This window comes from Squalius cephalus (assembly GCF_949319135.1).
Source record: "Squalius cephalus genome assembly, chromosome: 5".
NCBI lineage: Eukaryota > Metazoa > Chordata > Actinopteri > Cypriniformes > Leuciscidae > Squalius > Squalius cephalus.
In genome coordinates, this window is record NC_137126.1 from 21,919,019 (window position 1) to 21,939,477 (window position 20,459).

Genomic DNA, 20,459 nt, shown 5'->3' on the forward strand with positions numbered 1-20,459 from the left:
TAGGTTACACAGCGCTACTCAAGTAGGAGGTTGGTAATTTATTCTGTCTTGCTTCATAGGCTTCAGTGGCTTTTTTTTTTTTAAAAAGGCTATACTATTTTGTCTGACTGGCTGTTATTTATGTAAAAGAGGGAGAAAAAAGGTGTTACAACATGGTATTTTTATTAACGATTTTATGTAAAAATAAAGAATGTCATTTAACAAGGTACACAAATTCAAGCTAAATCAAAGGACCATGTAATACACATTCATGCTGCAAAATAAAATGAGGATTCAAATTAACACTTAATGGAACCACTTTTCCAATTGGGAAATGTGTTATGGTTATAACAAACACTTGGCGCCCCCATGCGGTCATCTGGGAGAGCGCGTTTGTTTAGCACCTGTCCCGTTGTGGTTGTGGTGATTAGACTAGTCTCTAATAATCAGTTCATAAAATACTTCAATTCAGATACATTTAAACCAGGATTTTAGGATCCCAGGGTCACAGATCTTCTCACAACATTATCAACCTCTTTTTCAAATTGATGAAGAAGTGTAAAGTCGCAGAATCCTCTGTACAGTAAACCGGTTGCCAGTGTTTTCATAGCCTCCTTCATTTGCCACAGGGAAGGTACAGTGACAGAGTGTAAATCGCCGTTGAGCTCAGCTGTGATCACTGTTGGGTCGAGCTTTGGGATGTCCAGATCCGACAGTGATTCGCTTTCATCGTTAGATTGGTTCGTTAGGCTGACTTCAGACACGCTTGGTGTGTTTTCTGAAGGCTGGATTTTTAAAAGGCTGAGCCAATCTCCGTTTGAACGGAAGTTGGGGAAACCCATCATCCTAGCCAACCGAGTCGCTTCTGAACGAATCATTGATTCATTTACTGTGATTCCGTTCTCACGAGAATGATCGATCCATCTACAAAGCGCGCCTTCAAGTTGCCGGATCTTTGTAGATGTAAAATCAATTTTATTATCAGACGTGGGCTCCTTTTTTCGGCTGATCTGGAGCATCCCTCGTATTACTCCCTCCCGGGTTTTAAAGCGCGTGAACCAGTCTGTGTTCGCCCTGAAGTTACGGTAACCCACTGTCCTGGCCAACCGAGCCGCTTTTGAGCGAATCGTTGATTCGTTTACGTTAATGCCGTTCTCACGAGAGTGATCGATCCAGCGCCACAGCGCAGCTTCGATTCGATGCGTCTTTCTGGCCGGGAGGTTTTTCTTGTGCTCTTTCAGCCGCTGCGCCGCCTTATTGCCGGATTTGGGCTCTTCTGGCCCGTCTTTTCCATCAAACATCTCTCGTATTACCCCCTCCCGGTTTTTAAAGCGTGTCAACCACTCTGAGCTCGCCCTGAAATCGCAGAGACCAATTTCTGTAGCCACCTGAGTCGCTTTTTTACGAATGATTGAGTCATTTACTGTAATACCGTTCTTGAGACAAGTATCGACCCACCTCCAGAGTGCCGCTTCTATTTGAGGTGTCTTGCGAGATGGAAAGACAGTCCTAGGAAGTTTAGATTTGGCGGTTTTAATTTCCCTTTTCCGGAGCCAGACACAAAGCAGAGGTCCTGAGATGTTTAGCAGACGCGCAGCAGCGTTCTGGGACATTGGAGGAAGTTGATCGTATTTCTCCAGTAGACTGTTTTTTTCCTGAATCGATCGGCGAACATATTTCCTCGTGGCCATGTTTATGTGCTTTTGAAAAGCGATGGAGATTTGGACTCGCGAGTCGATTCTTTTAAGTTGGATATTTTCAGCGAATTGGTTGAACCGGTTCGGTCAGAATGATTCGTACACAAATCGCACTGAATCGACCCGAGCAGTGACAAACAACAATTTACAAATAAAACTCACTGGTAATGTGTTTATTACATGACTGTATCACTGTTTATCAACACGAATACAGATCATTTAGCGTTCATTGTAATTGTATGTCTCCCAATTCATTCATCATTTCTTAAAACGTACGTCATCGAGAATATTAATATGATTTGAATAACATAAAACCAAATCAAAATAAAACAACAGGATGGCCCGGTTTCACAGACAGGGCTTAGACTAAGCCAGGATTAGACCATAGATCAATTAGGACATTTAAGTAATTTTTATAAACATGCTTAGAAAAAAAACATTACCGATGTGCATCTTAAAACTAAAAAGGCACTGATATATTTTTAAGATCAGTCAGTGCAAGTTTATTTCAGTGGAAACAGCTCAGACTTACATTTTAGTCTAGGACTAGTCTTAAGCCCTGTCTGTGAAACCAGGGGTATGTGTTTTTAAATAACTCTAATCTGTAATTTTGGAGGGCGAGATAAAATAAGGGCATGATGTAAAATAATTGCTGGATTGTTCGTTTGAACCGGTTCTTTGAAACAAACTATTTGAAAGAACCGACTCGATGAAATGAATCAGACTCGTGAGTTAGGAACACAACGTCATCATCCAAAGGCGCCTAAAGAGTGGCGTGACTAACACGCGACGGGTTCTCGCGATGTTTGAAAACACGCATGTCGACTGTTGAAATTTTGGTTGAAACGAAGACCAGTAGCTGAATCTTTTACAACCGTGTGATATTCGTACTGCAATCCTTGATTTAATACACAGGCGGAACATCACCGTGTGCCCAAGAGGGGTGAGATTGAAGCATACTTTTAATGAGATATGAAATCATTGCTTTGTTTAACTGCCTCGGAAAATACAGTACATTAACTTGAATACTAAAAATGTGTATATTTATATGTGCATACTTGTCTATTTGGTGTGTAATCATAGTTGTATTGTTCCATCCACAGCCTAATATTCAACATGTATCACAACAGCTCACAGAAGAAATTCTGGACTTATGATAAAGAGGAAACATTAGATAAATTAAGACTAGAAGCAAATCAGAAGTTCTGCTCAAAAGCCCTATCCAGTGGTAAGGTAAGTCACAATGTGGAGTTCTTGGTATTCTTTTTTGCAAGCAAGACTACAATATCTCTCTCTCTCTCTCTCTCTCTCTCTCTCTCTCTATCTATCACACACAGTCATTTATAGTGTTAACAGCATGCACCTCAATCACATTATATCTTCATCTGTTTTTCAGCCTGGAATAAATGAATCCATGTTGCTTGATGGACAGGAAGAGAAAGTGCTTTTCAGACACTACGAGAAGAGATTGTTAGACTTCTGTGCCATGTTTAAGCCCGTGATGCCTAAATCTGTTGTGGTAATCATTATCAGTTTTATATCAGTTAAAGATGAGATCATCTAGTTCTAGGTCTGGCTTCTTCTTATTTTTTATTACCTCTAAATGTTTTTCAGGGAACAGCTTGTATGTATTTTCGAAGATTCTATTTAAACAACTCTTTAATGGAATATCACCCTCGGACAATAATGTAAGTGTATCGACAGAGTGAAATAAGTTCTAAGATCATGTTTTTTTTTTTTATTTGATAGATTTTGCATTTCTGACCTTCTCAACTTACCTTTGCAGGTTAACATGTACATATCTCTCCTGTAAAGTGGATGAGTTTAATGTGTCGAGCACTCAGTTTGTGGGGAACCTTCAGGACAGCCCAGCGGGACAGGAGAGAGCTCTAGAACAGATTCTGGAGTATGAGCTGCTCCTTATCCAGCAGCTCAATTTTCATCTGGTTGTTCACAATCCGTATCGGCCCTTGGAGGGTTTTCTGATTGACATGAAGGTGAGCTTAAAGCCTGGTTGCAGACAGTCCTACTCCAAACGCACGTCATTGACTTAGGCAATGTTATTATGTTCAATGTTGGGAGTAGCTAACTACAAGTAGCAACTCTACTAATTTAACTACATTTTTCAGTAGCTCGACAGTTTCTCAGTTGCTTTGAAAAAACTGTAGCTTTTCCAGTAGCTAACTAGCCTACTTTTTACAGCAAGTAGCGATGTAGCTCGACCAAAAGCTACATTCCGTTTTGCGTTTTGACAAACCTGCAATGCATTGAGGAAGTATAGTGTCGTCGTATTATTAGATCTCAATCTAAAATTGTGCATTCAGTTATTTGTAATATACAATATTTTTTATAGTGTCTTGTAGTATAGCTAACTAGCTACGTTTTTCAGAAGGGTAGCTTGATTATATCTTAAAGGTTGGGTAGGCAATTTGTTTTATAAACACTTTTTGCTATACCGGTTGAAACTCTTCAAATCCTGATGGCAATCAATAATAGAAGTGGTATAAATATTAAAACATGTACATATATCTTCTGTGGAAGTCTCAGGACCAAAACATTTTCGTCCAATCATTGCATTTGGACCGAATGCAATGATTGGACAAACATTTTGTCAGCCCAACCCTGCTTGTGCAGACATTACACTTAACGTGGTTTTGGAGATACTCTGAAGGGAGAGTAGGATCTCATGTAGGGCTGCAAACACTAATCGATACAATCGATAATAACCAATAATGAACAATAATTTCATTATCAGCACGGAAAACTTCTGCGAGCCGCGTCAAATTACAGCACTGAATAATGCATTATGATGGAAAAAATGACTCTAAAAATAGTTGGGGAAACAGACTGAGCTGTTGCGGGATAGATGCAAGATCCAAGCTGCCCAAAACATGAGAATTCTTTATTTTAAACTTCAAAATAATGCATAAGCGTAATGTTTAACATGGTTTGCCTGTCAGGTGCTTTGACAGATGTGTTTGCTGTTTTAATGTGTGATATGTTTCCTCAGCGCAAAACTTTCATTTTATGGTTATATCCTTAACTGTAAGTGTTAAAAATTCACGCTAGTATTTCCATTTTGCATGAATGCTTGTCCTTACAGTCTGCGTTAAACTTCAGACTTTACTGAATGAGCGGCGGCGCGCGCAAACAGACGGAAGGGGAAGTACTTAGGAAGACAATTAATATTCATCGCAAAAATATAAATTTAGCTGAAATAACTGTTGTTGGACGTTGCAGCTCTAATCTAATGCTTTCAAAGCTAGGTTGCTATTACTAGCCGCTCCAAAATTGCCTACCCTGCCTTTAACTACTTTAAATTTTATGAGTGGCTTGTCAAGCTACAGGTTCAGAGTAGCTTCCCCGACACTTGATTATGTAGGGGTGCTCAAACGGCACCAGTGATCCTGAGATTAGGCACTTCATTTTTAAAAGTTGCTAAATAGATCATTTAAGGGAATTTGAATGCATGGTTTCTGTATTCTCAGACCAGATACCCATTGTTAGAGAACCCAGAGATGCTGAGAAAAAGTGCTGAAGACTTTCTCAACAGAGCAGCAATGACAGACATCGGCCTCCTCTTCTCTCCGTCTCAGATCGCCCTCACAGCCATCCTCAACAGTGCAACACGTGCTGGCCTGAAGATTGAGGCGTAGGTTTCTCCTTCAGCATTCAGAGATTCTAACACTTGAGATGGCAGGATGTTAAAAACATTTTTTATATATATTTTCAGATATTTGACCGAATGCATAGGGCTTAAAGAGGATAAAGAGACCCTCTCTAAGATCTATGAGTCTATGAGACGTAAGTATTTTCCCCCTTTTTTTTACTGTTAAAATTTCACTAGATAAGAGATGCTTAAATTTGAAAACTCTGTAAAATCTTTATAACAGGTCCTTCATAACACATGTTCAGCTGGTAAATCTTATAAATGGTGACCTGTAAATTCGTCAAAAGTTATTTTATGGGAGATTTATCTCCTAAATATCCATTTGGCTGTGAAATGCCATTCTGAAAACGCTATAGACTATAGAGGACCCGTTCAAAGCCTTCCATGCTGTAATCCTATGTAGACTTAATACACACTAGCACTCAAAAAACTACTACTACTTGTATAAAAATATTAAGCAGCAGAACTGTTTTCAACACTGATTAGACATGTTTGTTGAGCTCCAAGTCAGCATATTAGAATGATTTCTGAAGACTGGAGTAATGATGCTGGAAATTCAGCTTTGCCATCACAGGAATAAATAACATTGTAATTGGTGAGCAAGACTTCTTTTTAAAAACATCTTAAAAATCTTACCAACCCCAAACTTTTAAATGGTGGTGTATCATACATCAGATGATTTGATTGTTTTTTGTTGCATTGTGCATAATTGAAACTTTCCTCTTGGACAAACCAGTGACTTTTTGTTTGAAGCTTGTCTTATTTTGTGCCTGGTAAAGGTAATCTTTGGAATATCAATCATTTGTTATTGGTACATTTAAGGATACAGTATAAGTGTAATATTGTGTCTGTTTTCACTATAGGAATAACAAGTCTTATGAAAGCATACGAGCTTCCCAGAGCTGAGGAGGTCGATACCTGCAAACAGAAACTGGAAAGGATTCATGCTGAATTTGCTACAAACTTGTGAGTATTTGTGGGGAAAATAAAATGACAGTACTTAGTTTTAAAGCACACAAAACTAATCATACTAAGAGTTTTATTCAGCCAGGTTAGTCACTTGGTGTTTTGTATCTAAGATGCAAAAGTTGTGTTTTTTTAAGTATAAAATATAAAAATAAAAATACATGAGCTACCTGAAATACAAAAAAAAGAAGGTAAATCTGCGTCATGCTTTTTATAGATTTGCTGGGTCAAAAATGCAGCTAAATGTACTGTAGAGAATCCCCTACATCAACTGTAGATGAAAACAGGAAATGGGTACAAAGTGAGCTGTTTCAAGTCAATGGTAGTGAATATACACCTTATACTAACATAAATGTAACAGGGTATTACCATGATTTTAGCACACAGTACAATGGTTAAACCAGTTTTTTTGGACAAATACCATGGTAATCTTTCATTACAATGGTGTATGTCAAGAGTACCATGGTATTAGCATCAGATCTCACCACTGTACAATGGTACCACCTCAGTACTTTTTTTGTAAGGGTCTCAGTAAGTACAGAACAATGCAACTAGCTGTCCAACAAAAATACATTGTAGAATCATCTAAATTAATTTTTTTGCGGTTTTACATATTTCAGGGAATAATAATACATATCCAGAAACTGCCAAATTAACTCCTCAAGCAAGTCTGATAAACACGAACAGGCTGATATAATAAAATAATAGAGATTGATAGTCAATAGGTCTTTCTTTATGATGTGAAATGAACCAGGAAGTTCATAATCCACTCAGCCCATTCTGGTGAAAAGCTATAAAATTAATTTGAGTTGGAGTTTGTTGCTGTTGCTTCGGTGGAAGAACAGGGGGTAACCAACCTTGTGTAATCTATCCTCCAAAATTGAATCGGTCTCACTGATCTGCTCATGTATCACACAAACACTGGTTTGGAGATAAAAGCCAGGATGCAGCATCTTGTCAAGCGAAGCTGCTCAGAAGGTAAGATAGGAATCAGTTGCTATCTTTAGGATCTAAGCCTACCTGCACCTGAAACCGCAGTCGAAAACAGGAAGAGGTTGTGCGGTACAGTTGAGTGTAGAGACGGTTTTTAAGGCTTGCACCATAAGTGCATCTTGCTTCCCTGATGGTCAAGAGCAATGCAGTGCCGAAGTTCTTGCTTGTTACAGATACCAGTCTAGAACTCACGGCTCCCAGGTCGGTTACACCAGCGGGTGTGAATCAAAGTCGGACAGATCCACGTTGATTTTGCAGGTTGGGTCAACAAGCATTTGCGATTTACTCAATTTTGGTTATCCTCTTGGAGTGTTCATGATTTTCAGTCTTAGAAGACCCTAGGTGTACTTTTCGACGGACATAACCTCTAACCATCTATTTGATGGCTTATCTGTGAATTCAAGTTTTGAATCAGTTGGTTTGAGAGATTGAGATTGGCAGTGTGTTGCCTATCTAGAGTCCGAGCAAAACTTGGTTCGTGCATCCACCTTCTTCCTTTGCATCTGGTGAGAACAAGTCTTGCTTTCTTTGCTACCAATCTTTTCTTTCAGAGGATCTGGATTGTGGTGGCTACAGCCATAAAGGTACATTCAGTTCTGCAAAATAAAGACAAAATTGGGCATGGTGACCTTTCAGGATTATGCAAGTCTTGAGCGATTTATAGTGAGCCATAAGAAATGTCAAGCGCTTTCAGAAGGCCGTGGCATCGTAATGCCTACATGCAATGTATCAGCTTGTTTCTCACCCTGTGTGCGCTTAAGATTTCTTCTTCACAATATTTTGAAATGCCTACCTGGTACTTTTCTGTTGAGGCTATAGTTAAACAGCAAATTGACAGACAAAAAAAAACAAACATCTATGATCTTGATCTATAACTACAGTTATGAGCTACAGTGATGCACTAGTTTGCATGCTTGGATGTGTGTGAGTGATGAGTCGCCAAAGACAGTCACTAAATGAATGCAGTCTTCAGATGATAACAGTGTATGGTTCTGATGCTTTCCTCTGTCCACGGCCTTCAGGAAAAGAAAACATGGATATGAAGATGACGATCACGTTGTGAAAAGGCAGATGGTTGCTGAGGAAGTAAGTTTAGATTGGTTTCTCAAATGCACATCTTCTGGCTGCCACTTGAAGCTTATGGATTTTCTGTTTTGCAGGAATGGACTGATGAGGATTTGGATGCATTGTGATGAAATTCTTTTTAAATCAGCAACATCCTCGACAGTTATTTCATGAACGGGTTGAGTGATTCCATTTGACACTTGTCATGCGGTTCTCAAACTAAATTGTAAATATTTCAGCAAAATGTCATGTCTTTTACATCTCTGAAAATAAATGTATTTTTTTTATTCCCATTAGTTTTTATTCAGAGGGGATGCATTCAATTCACCAAAAGTGACAGTAAATATTTTTATATTGTTACCAGAAAATCTCTCCAAGTGCTGTTTGTCTGAACTTTCTGTTCATCAAATATCGAAAGAAGGTTTCACTGTTTCCACAAACTTATTAAAGGGGTCATCGGATGCCCATTTTCCACAAATTGGTATGATTCTTTAGGGCAGGGATAGGCAACTTCGGTCCTGGAGGGCCACTGTCCTGCAGAGTTTAGCTTCAGCCCTGATTAAAAACTCACCTGCCTGTATCTATCTAGTAATCCTGAAAACATTGATTGCCTTGTTCAGGTGTTTAATTAGGGTTGGAGCTAAACTAAATGGAGCTAAAGACAGTGGCCCTCCAGGACCGGAGTTGCCTATCCCTGCTTTAGGGTGTTCATGTAAAGTTTGTAATACTTTGGTTAAAATTCCTCAATGGTTGTGTAAAACAACACCCTTTTTACCTCCTCAAAAACAGCTTTGCTCACAGTGACCTGTTTCGGTGCATGTCTCTTTAAATGATAATAAGCAACTTCTCACCCCACCCCTCTCTTCTGTGGGGGGTGTCGAATGGCTGAGGGCAGAAATATGCTAATACGGGACAGTCCGTCAGTGGTCGTGGGCGGAGCATGAGTATTATCATAGTGCTCAGTAGGGCTGGACCTGAATATTCGAACATTCGAATATTCGTTCAGTGGGTTGTATTCGATTTGAAAATTTGACATTCGAATATTCGTTTTTTTTTTGTTGATTTTTTTTTGCACACCTGGGATCCCCCGCGAAACGGTTCTCATTCGCCCTTGAATAAGGCCGGCGCCACACTGGCTGCGTGGCGTGTCCGTTTTTCGGGTCCCATGTTAACAGGTTGGAGTTTCGGCTGGAGCCACGCAGAAAACGCCTGCATGCTAGAAATAGAACCGACCCGTTCCAGCAACGGGAGTGTTCTCTGGCTAGAGCGCAGAACAGCGGAGTTTGTATGGACAGAAGTGCATGCCTGAGCTTGTGTTTTGGGTTAAACTGTGTTGCTTTGACATTGTGGAAAATAGAATAATAGAAACAAAATGTATTAGCCTTTTTACCCGTTATTATCAATCTAAATTAATCTCATTTTTTAATTTAACTTAATTTCGTTTTTCTTTATTAAATTTCGTTTTTTCTTTATTTAAATTTCGTTTTTCTTTATTTAAATTTAGTTTTTCTTTATTTAAATCGACCCTTGTGTCAGTAATTTGTTAGTCAGAAAAAAAATATTAGACTACCTTAAAAATATTGCTTAATTTAACAGACCTGTGTGTGTGCATTTTATATCACTAGTGCAGTGTCCGTTCTCGGAGCATATAAGCCCTGCTCGCGTGAGGTGCGCCGCTTCCCGCTCGCGCTGTTCTGTAGTTTACTATAAGTTTATTAATTCTGAATGTCGTCTCGAGTGTCTATCTATATTGCACCAAATGCGACACTGCACTCCCTTGTGAAGTCGATTGGATGAACGGTTCTCGAAATAATCAAAATGCAAACGGACATAAAGACACAGAGATTCCTGCCTTTATTAGAGAAGAATATCAGCCCCCTCTCTCCGAAGCTTCGAATATTCAATGTTCATTACTATCGAAGCTTCGAAGCTCAAAAAATGGTATTCGGACCAGCCCTAGTGCTCAGAAAATCCAAACTGCCTGATTGAGTGTTTAGACTTTTTGAGGATTAAAAAGAGTGAATGGATTTTTTTCATTGTATGGTGGTTGTGTCCACACTTCAAAGACACATTTATATGCAAACCATATAAAAGTGAATTTTGCATCCGATGACCCCTTTAAGCAGCACAACCGTTTTCAACAATAATAAAAAGAAATGTTTCTTGAGCAGCAAAGCAGCTTATTAGAAATTATTTCTGAAGGATAATGTGACACACCGAGGACTTTTCTGAACTGAAAATTCAGTTTTGTCATCACAGGAATAAATTACATTTTAAAATAGAAAATGGTTATAAGAGGTAATACTTAATATTACTCTATTTTGGATCAACTAAATGTAGCCTTGGTTAGCATTAAGGACTTGTTTCAAACATTTTTTTGAATGATAGTGTACTGGTAGTTAAAACACTTAAGATCTGCTTGCAACTATTATTTAGCAGATGTCTTACAGTACACGTATAACAGTGACAGTCTTCTTAAAGAACTGGGGTAAAAGGGGTGTTCTGGGTTCAATTGACATGACACAGATGCTGTCGATAACCATAATAATGGTTCAATCAAGAACTGACAACAGACAAACACTCTAGAATATTTTTTAGAGTACAACAGCTGTCTTATTTTCAAAAGCTGCTTTCATGAGCTGATCTGAGACATAAGCCAGTCAGTACTTTATAAAACATGTTTAATAAGTGCATGCATTCCTGATACAATCTTTCCTATTGTAAATTTTGTAAACATTTTTTTTTTACCTTGAACTTTTCTCCTGAGAACATGTCTGGCTTTGAATTTGTCTCAGGGAAGACTGAACCAATCAAACATAAGTACAATATGGAAAACAAATCATGCTACCTCAAATTATATACTCATGATTCCAGCAAGAGAATTTATTGTTCTGATATAAAATAATCATACTCTCTGAGGATGATAAAAAGAAGAAGAAAAAAAAAAAATCCAGTCTACAGCACAGTTCAAACTAAACGGAACAGGATGAAGGACAAAGAACACTAGTCTGAGCACATTTTGGATATTCATAGCCATGTAAATCAGTAACAAATTACAGTATAAAAATCATTTTAGCTCATAATCCAGTTATAGAGAAGAATCGTTGCAGCCTTGTGTCAGTTCAGTTTCAGATCAAGCAGACGAAGAGATACACTTTGGCAACCTGTATTCAAAAACATTATTCTGTGGACTTATTGGGACATTGGTTGGTCGACCCATCTGTTAGACTGATATGTACCCAGGATACTGCAAGCAGTCAAACCGATTTGGCCGCGTGATTATAATGTCATTGGTGTCGGACTTCAGGAGTCCAGCCGTTTTGTTTTGCAGCTGTAGTTTGCATAGTTCTCGTGGCACAGACAATGAGGCGCAAGGAAAAGGGATGATGGAAGATATGGGGAGGATGGGAGCTGACATGGGGATGAGGGTGGAGCATGCTGGGGTCCCATTGGCTACTCCAGGAAGACGGAGACAAACTGACAGACAAAATGACCGAGGTGGAACTACCTGTTGCTGTTGGACATGGCATAGTGCACCTGTTTCTGCTGGAGGAGCTCAGTGATGGCCAGCAGCTTTTTCAGCACGTGCTGTGAAGAAAAAGAAAAAGACAACGGGCAATGATTGCATTATAATCTTCACCTGCTGGGTTAAAAAGGGCACAGTGAAGACTTGTTTCAACATATCGTGATGCTGACATTCATTTTCACATGCTTTCATTTCATTTCAATATGGATGGTATCCGATGAAAGAATAACATACAATCAATAAATACAGCCAAATCACAGAAACTGAAGAATGCCCGATTTAATATCAGTGTCAGGTAAGAGTAAGATACTTGTCTAGATTTCACTGCTCACGTATGCAAATTTATTATAAACAGCCACTGCTATACACTTGTGAAGTTTATTTACATACGTTTTTTTATAATAAATTATTCAACCCCCATTGCAAATCAGGTTTATTGGCTAAATTTACTAACTTTGAGCTGTTTGCAATGAACCAATCAAACTTCTGCAGTTTCAAAATTATTCAACCCCCTGAATAGAATCCCTCACAACAACACTCATCTGCAAAACAGGTGTCTCAAGCACACCTGATGCAACTAATCAAGGGCTTCATCAGTTGCACCAGGTGTGCTTGAGCTAGAACACATGAAATATCTGAACTGGCTAGGTTTGTTGAGTGTCATGTTTGACTGCATGTTAGAAATAAGTCAAAAGAATGGTCCAAAAAGTTAAGAGAAGATATCATCGCCCTTCACAAACAAGGAACAAGATACAACAAGATGGCAAAGGCTCTAAATGTTCATAGAAGCATAAGCATAGTTCGCAAGTTCAAAGCTAAAGGAACAGTGGTTACACTACCTGGACAGGGCAGAAAAATAAAGCTATCAAATAAAGCAACCAGATTTCTGAGAAAGCAGGTTCAGAAAACCCACCAGTGACTGCAGTCACTTAAAAAGTATTAAAAAGCTTGTGACAAAAACCTTGTTACTCCACAAACTGTCAGTAAAACCTCATAACCGCCTCAATCATGAATAAGTGCCACACGCAGTTTGGACTGACTCTGCTTGTTTGCAATGGCAGGGTAAAAAAACACTATATTTGAAGGCTAATGTTTTATGTATTTGAGGAGCAGAGAAGAGTGTCTTAGGGTGCTTTCACACCCACCTCATTTAGTTAGGTTAAATCGCACTAAAGTTCGTTTTCCCCATTGGTGCGGTTCGTTTGGGCAGGTGTGAATGCAGCAATCGCACTCGGGTGCGCACCAAAAGCGGACCAAACAACCTTGGTACGCTTTCAAACGAACTCTGGAGTGGTTCGTTTGTGGCGAGTAGGGATGGCGAAAACGAAAAAATTTCTTGACCGACCACCGAGCCTCATTAGCCGGTTGAAACCGGTTAACCGATTAGTTTAAAATATGCTACGCTATTTGAAATAATAGTAGAGATTCTCTGATAATAGCCATTTCGAGCCGCGCCTGCAATTTCGCAACTCTGCCGCATCTCTCTGCCACTCTGCCTCCCGCTCACACACTGCCGAAGCGTCGCCCTTCCACTCACGTCACTTTTTTTAAATCCCCTACAGCGCGAAACATGAGTCCCGCAAACGCGGCGGACAAATCGGATGACAAATGGCTCCTTAGTTTCGAAATGGTTTGGGTACAAGGTGATCGCGTTGAAAATAAAGGCGTTTGTCTAGCGTTAGAAGCTCATTTGAAACATTGCCGCGGCTCATTTAAGAAAATGACAGCTCCGAAGAGACGCCGCTTTAGTTTGAGGTAGTTCTAAAAAATAATAAAGATGATGATTCCTGTCGTCTGCCCTGGCTCTAACCTCGAGTGTTTTAGCCTGTAGCCTTTACTTTTCGCAAACCTTGTGAGCGCGCAAACCCAAACGCTGTGACCTCGCGCCAAATGTTTTTATTGGTTTATTAAGTACAAACAGGTGAGTTATGAAAAATTGAGTGTGAGGAATTTGTTCACTTCACACAAAAAGATCTTGGAATGAGATGGCTAACTGTAGTAGCGTTTAGTCCACTGTCTAATAGCCTAATTTAGAGATTAGCCTAACCCTAACCCTTTTTTTTAACCGACTACCGACAACTTTGATCGGTTAACGTTGATACGGTCAACCATCGGTCAAACGGTCATCGGTTAACATCCCTAGTGGCGAGAACGTGAACCGACCTCGAACAGAACCAACTGCCAAAGAACTGCACATTTTTGGACTAAACCAGCTGCCGTAGTCATGAGTCACTGTTAAGCAACATTAATGCACGCCTCCTGCTGAAGTGACTTGAGATGCGCCTTTGCCGCGTGCAGTGCATTAAAACATTATTTTCAAGCCGCATCCTCGCTTCATTCTCCAATGTTATTGTTTGCCTAAAGTGGTGTAGACAAACTATTTAATAAACTATGACCAGCAGGGATACAATCAGCACACGCAGTCGTCTCTCCAAAGTAAAAAGTGTCGTGTTGTCTGCTGGATTTTCCTTCTTTGTTTACTTCCGGGAGTTCTGTTGGAATTTTCCCGCACATTAATTAATCTAAATGCAGTTATGGAAATGCGTTCAAGATGCATCTGGCCATCGAGTGATGTGGATGTTGTCACGTGACTGCATTTTGGTTTGTTTCATCAACTCATCAACTGATTCGGACCAGAGCAATCAGTGTGGTGTGAAAAGGAACCAAAACGCCTGTAAAATGCTACAAAGTATAATTTTTCGCCCTTGGTCCGGACCAAATGAATCGAACTACAGATGTGAAAGCACCCTTAGTCTAGCATTATGTTGTCGAGTCATAGCCAATACTTCCTTAAATAGCCTGTGCGTAGCACTTCATCTTTAATATCATGAGATGTTGGCCAAATGACAGAAAAACCACAGAGTAACCACATAAATTAAACTTCAAAACCTGTAAGTTGACGAAAATAATGCGATGCACTTGCTGCCTCAGATGCAGCCGTTCTAATGACGGACAAAACTTTGAAATTCGCTGGTCAAAAAACTCATAACACCATCTGAGCTTGATTTTTGGTCAAATGTTAAAAATAGTGTCCTACAATATATAAAGCCACAATATATCATAATTAAACGAATACTTGATTCTGATTGGCCAATCAAGACATTCTGTGGTATATGTTTATAAAATGACTGCTAAACTATATATTTGAAGGTTTTCCCTGGTAACCTATTTTCTCCATAGCTGTGCTAGTTTCACGTTTCTCAAAACAGCCTCTTTCATCTCATGAATTAAAATAATTTCACCTACTATTTGACAAGTAGTTGTGTAATAAGCACGATAACAAAAAGTCAGTCTATACGTTCATGTCAGGGTCCCGGCTGACTGCACATTATGTCTTATATATTTCTTACTATCATGCATGATGAGAGAGACGCATACCTGCTGTGCTCCTCTCTCGTTGCTGAGGGTGCGGAGTTCGTCAGAATGAGTAACACAGATCTCATGCAGGGCAGCAAGGTCACGGGACAAATCAGTCCTAAAGTGCTCGGTAGATTCCGGGAGATCAGGAACATTCTGGAGAAACAACACAGAGAGAATGTTATAGGAAAGCTACTTCACACAGAGCTCATAAACAGAGCCGCAGGTAACCCATGCTGCTTTAAAAATGGATACAGGGCAGTTTACCCCCAGCTCATCCAGAAACATGATCATCCTTTGTTTGTTGTTCTTGATGAAAGGATTCACCCCCTCCATGTAGGGCTCCTGCAACACAAACACATCACAACAAACGATGATATGCCACTGCTGTAACATTAGCATTCACAGACTCTTTGATGCCTTTTCAGGGTAACTCATTTTCTAACACAGCGTGAAAATCAAAACACCTTAGCGCCAAATTCCACCAGGTTGGCCAAGTTCTGCACAGACTTTGCTACCAGGGTGAGCGTTCGACCTGCTGTGGAGGATGGAGGGTCTGCAAAAACAAAACATTTTCATCATCGTTAATAATATACTAAACTAGCAGTACTAACAATGTTTACACTATAAACAAAAAAAAACTTTTTTGACAAAAAAAGATGTGCGCTGCATCCCAAATCACATACTGTCTGATTAGGATCTACATTTGAATTAGAACTTCACAACTATATGTTCTATATAATATGAATGTGGGTAGTATGAATTCAATTCGGACATACTGCATCCGCCATGTTGTTACTGTCACGTGACCTACCAGCATCAGTTGCGTCTTTTCACTGCCATTCATAAATCCTATCCTGTGGCATCATGGGATAGTAAAATGTCCAGCGAATGTGCATTTCAGAATCTCACCGGAAGCAGTAGGTCATCCGGGGACTTTCCACCTACTGTTTTTTCGAATAATATGCATTCGGACATACTACTCTTTTGGCGTACTGCTTTTCCCTATATAGTAGGGAACTATTATTACAGTCTTTTTTTTGGTCATGTCACATTAGTTAGGGGTTAGTAATGTAGTGTATTGTTAACCTGTCAACTTCTATATGGCCTATGAAGTGTAATTTTAACTAAAATTGGCATTATATAAAACTATACATACTACCGTTCAAAAGTGCGGTCGATGAGATTTTTTTTGTTTTTGAAAGAAGTGTCTTATGTTGATATATAGAAGGAAAAAAAAACAGTAATATTACAAATTAAGGGAACTTATATATATATATTTTTTTTTAGAATTTTTAGAATTTTTTAATATTCCTGTGAGGAGTAATGTCACATGATCTTTTCAGAAATCATTCTAACTGTGCGTTCACACCGCCGCCGGTGAGAGCGTCAAAGTGGCCGGAAGTCATTCATTTTCAATGTGAGCCAGCGGCGAGGGCGGCGGGACGGCGAGAGCGGTGAGAAGAGTTGAAGTCAGGTCAACTTTATGGTAATGAGCTATGACGCGGTTCGGCGGCAACCAATCGGAATGTACAAGTCCTCCGCTAGAGAGGATTCCAGAGAACGCAGTCATGTAAACTTTGGTTCAGACCACATTAGTAGTTAATTTGATAAGAAGGGGCACAACACTATTTCTTACTTTCACATTTAAAAGATTCCATGAGGTTAACTTATACCCTACTTGGTCAGTCTGCAAAAATAACGATCAACATGCTTGTTTGCTTTAAATAAAGTTTTAAAAAGACCAAGCATTCCATCTACGTCAGAGCATCCACAAATCTTTCTACGGCGTCGTTGGCAAGGCGGCGAGAGCGGTGTGAACACACAATAATATGCTGATTTGCTGCTCAATAATAGATGAATAAAAAGTTCAAAAGAACAGCATTTATTTGAAATAATTGAATAGAAATGTAACAATTTTAACAGTATAAGTGACACTAATGTATTTCAAAAGCAAAAAATAAATAAAAATACTGACCCCAAACTTTTGTTCCAAAAGTTTTGAACCAAATGTTCCCAAAATGTATTAACATTTATTCATGTAAACACTTCTAAACAACTTCATACAACAGTGATATTGAACAGCTGCACTTCATGTGACGTTGCTTGAATGCAGCCTGTAGGTGGCAGCCTTGAGCTCCCATTAGGTCATGAGACATAAATCCTATCCTTCATATTCTGAAATAAGCTTATAATTAGTATGCTCAAGAAATAGGTTATTTTTAGAAGTCAACTAAACCAACTATATTGTTTCTAGATTGTTATTTGGCTTTATCTTTGAAAAGCAATACATTGCAGTATTAATTTAGCCTCGTCAAATTTTACCCAACAGTATATGTAGTTTTCATTCAAACTGCATTACAATTTGAAAAATACATCACAAATCATTACATTTTTATTAGGAAGAATTTTAAAACCCTTTGTTAACAAATCACATTTTTTGATGTGCCAATGTCCACTTTCATATAAAAATATGAAATAGCCTGTCGACTGTCACTATGACATGTTTATGAGTTTACACATTTGGACCGTTAAGTGCTCTTCTATCAGACTGAAGTTCTAACAGGTGCAGAATGAAATATCTGAGTGGGTACTTGACCTAAATGTGTTGCAGCTGGAAAATGGAGCTTGTGATGCAAGCTGTGCACTCACCAGCGATGATGTTGAACATTCTGGGGTTGAGAATGGCAGGACAGATGAGCCTCAGGAAGACGAAACCACTGGGGGACAGAGACAAACACATTTTGGCACATTTTGAAAGATGTTCCTCTGTAAACATGCCCAAATGTAGCTTAAATGTAGCTTGCTACCTCACGACTCGGGTCCTCATTGTAGTGTTGGTAGGCCATTTCTGCTGCACAGACTTCTGAAGACAGCCATAAATGTACCTCAGGGTCCTTGGACAGGGAGGAAAGAGACAAACTATTAAAACTAGGACTGCAAAAACAGCACAGTACCGTAAAGAATAAATGTTAAAAAAATATCAATGTAGCACTACATGGGCAGGATGATAATATAGTAGGGATGCACTGATATAAAAACTTTGGCCAATATAATGTTATAGTTATTTTTTAGCTGATAGTTATTTTCATGTTATGGCTGATGTATATATGATTTTTAGACAAAATATGTGTGTAGATAAATTGCATTACAATTTATTTAAAAATACATTAAAATGGTTAATTTTTTTATAATCTTTTATGACAGTTTTGTTAGGAATATTTTTTGTTGCAGTTAAATGTTGCAAATGTTGTTATATTTTACAATATAACTGTTTTACAGTATTTTTGAAGCCTAAAACTTTTCAAAACATAAAAAAAAAAAAAAAAAAAAAAATCAGACTTCAACACCTTTCGGGTCATCCATAACGAAATTGCTGTTCAAGAAATAATGCTCTTAAAAAGTTAAATCTTTGTAATATTTACATATTTAAATATAATATTTAAATATTCACGAGGTAATGCAACGCTGTTTGCTAACAGCCACAACAGAAACCGAAAAAAAAAAAAAAAGCGTAAGAAGGGACGATCTACGCACCAACCCAAAACAAGAGTTCAGATGACACGTAAGAGCTTGCCTATATTCGGAGTTTCAATTCATTTTTGAAAAAGACTACAAGAGTGAAAGTTTTACTTTTCATTATTCTATTTATTTTGTACTTTTATAACACAAGTGAGGCTTTTCAGTTTTATAGCTGATTGTGAACTCGTATCGAACCGTGACCCCAAAACCGAAGTACGTACCGAACCGTGGCTTCTGTGTACCGTTACACCCCTAATATATAAATATTAAATATTGGTCGATAACTGTTGATGATAAAGATACATTTTTGCATCCCTACAGTATATACACAGTGTTGTACTGAAACTAGCAATGCCAAGGCAGTATATGGATAATCAGTATAGATACAAGGCAGTAATGCTGATAGGACACTATATGGTGGTGTGCTATCATGCTTACGGGGGCAAGATCTCAGCAGCCATAAATATCTTCTCCACCAGCTCTGACAGGATGTTGAGTAAATGAGCTAGATTCAGATTAACATCCTCATTCTTCTCCAGTTTAGATGGGTTCAGCTACAGAGAGAGATCAGAAAACACTCCACATGAGGGAAAAGGATTCTGACTGTTAGTTCAGTTTATTCACTATCCAACAGAAACCTGACAAAAGCCAATTTGCTCAAGGCAGGAGCTTTGGAGAGAACCTCATGTTGGCTCAGACATACTAAACACAAAGCATCAGGACAGGGAGAACAGAACGTTCACAGATCTGAGGCACAATGGAGTATGATGTTAACAGTGAGACTTTTTTTCTGCTGAATGTTCTGTTTAGTTCCATTACCTCACAGGACTGCTTGCTCTCCATGATCTTCAGTATGGAGTCTTTGAGTGCGTGGTGGACGAAAGGTGTGGCGGTGGCCTTCATGTACTGTTCCATCAAAGTACTGGCCAGAGTAGTGGCACGGAACAGCGTCGTGGCTTCATCTGCAACGCCAAAACGAAAAAAATGTCTGCCCCAATGTCTGAAATACTGCATCCTTTTCTATACCTTACACTAAACAGTTTAAATATTTTACAATTCAGAGGAAATTGTAATAAGATAATATGATAATACTCAATTATAATTATACTAATGTTAAAAAGTTTGTGGCTGGTAAGATTTTGTAAATGACTTTGTAATAATATTTTCTGTTTTGGCTGTATTTTTGATCAAATAAATGCAGCCTTATGAAAAGACTTCTTTCAATGCAAAATTACTGTTTTAATATATATTTTAAGATGTAATTAATTCATTTTGTTTCCATGAGAGAGAAAGCATGCCAATATGCTGATTTGGTGAAAATGTATTTACTGTCATCATTGATCACTTTAATGCATCATTCATTCATTCATTCGTAAGTAAGTAAGTAAGTAAGTAAGTAAGTAAGTAAGTAAGTAAGTAAGTAAAGTAAAGTAAAGTAATTAAGTAAAGTTAAGTAAGTAAGTAAAGTAAAGTAAAGTTAAGTAAGTAAGTAAGTAAGTAAGTAAGTAAGTAAAGTAAGTAAAGTAAGTAAGTAAAGTAAAGTAAAGTAAAGTAAAGTAAGTAAGTAAGTAAAGTTAAGTAAGTAAGTAAGTAAAGTAAAGTAAAGTAAAGTAAGTAAGTAAGTAAAGTAAAGTAAAGTAAGTAAGTAAGTAAGTAAAGTAAAGTCAAGTAAGTAAGTAAGTAA

The 20,459-nt window shown here is 38.5% G+C and overlaps 3 protein-coding genes across 5 annotated transcripts in view; 1 reads left to right on the top strand and 2 right to left on the bottom strand.

Annotated features, from left to right (window-relative positions):
- Nucleotides 1-100: 100 nt before the first annotated feature.
- Nucleotides 101-1,732, bottom strand: LOC307159591 (uncharacterized protein). Of its 2 annotated transcripts, XM_079873058.1 has the most exons (2): nt 1,438-1,732; nt 101-1,335 (listed from the first exon to the last, which is right to left on the bottom strand). In XM_079873058.1, the coding sequence occupies exons 1-2, from the start codon at nt 1,668-1,670 to the stop codon at nt 471-473; spliced, it is 1,098 nt and encodes a 365-aa protein (XP_079729184.1). In that variant the 5' UTR covers nt 1,671-1,732; the 3' UTR covers nt 101-470. The 2 variants fall into 2 exon arrangements, with proteins under 2 accessions (XP_079729184.1, XP_079729183.1); XM_079873057.1 differs by having other exon boundaries at nt 102-1,731.
- Nucleotides 1,733-2,443: 711 nt separating this feature from the next.
- On the top strand, nt 2,444-8,734 carry ccnh (cyclin H). The gene is made up of 10 exons (XM_079872246.1): nt 2,444-2,619; nt 2,780-2,909; nt 3,073-3,195; nt 3,291-3,364; nt 3,463-3,673; nt 5,165-5,328; nt 5,410-5,480; nt 6,210-6,312; nt 8,328-8,391; nt 8,466-8,734. Exons 2-10 carry the CDS (start codon nt 2,793-2,795, stop codon nt 8,496-8,498), a joined length of 960 nt encoding a protein of 319 aa, XP_079728372.1. The 5' UTR covers nt 2,444-2,619; nt 2,780-2,792; the 3' UTR covers nt 8,499-8,734.
- The window catches only part of rasa1a (RAS p21 protein activator (GTPase activating protein) 1a), a 54,180-nt gene continuing 40,027 nt past the window's right edge, over nt 6,307-20,459 (bottom strand). The window contains exons 18-26 of one of the 2 annotated variants that reach the window (XM_079872244.1): nt 19,595-19,737; nt 19,214-19,329; nt 18,064-18,150; nt 17,906-17,973; nt 15,721-15,809; nt 15,521-15,598; nt 15,275-15,409; nt 11,879-11,958; nt 6,307-7,901 (exon numbers count right to left, since the gene is read on the bottom strand). In XM_079872244.1, the coding sequence (XP_079728370.1) occupies nt 7,853-7,901; nt 11,879-11,958; nt 15,275-15,409; nt 15,521-15,598; nt 15,721-15,809; nt 17,906-17,973; nt 18,064-18,150; nt 19,214-19,329; nt 19,595-19,737 (845 nt within the window). In that variant the 3' untranslated portion in view covers nt 6,307-7,852. Of the gene's footprint in view, nt 7,902-11,034; nt 11,959-15,274; nt 15,410-15,520; nt 15,599-15,720; nt 15,810-17,905; nt 17,974-18,063; nt 18,151-19,213; nt 19,330-19,594; nt 19,738-20,459 lie in introns of those variants that run through there. The other variant, XM_079872245.1, reaches the window with a different exon arrangement.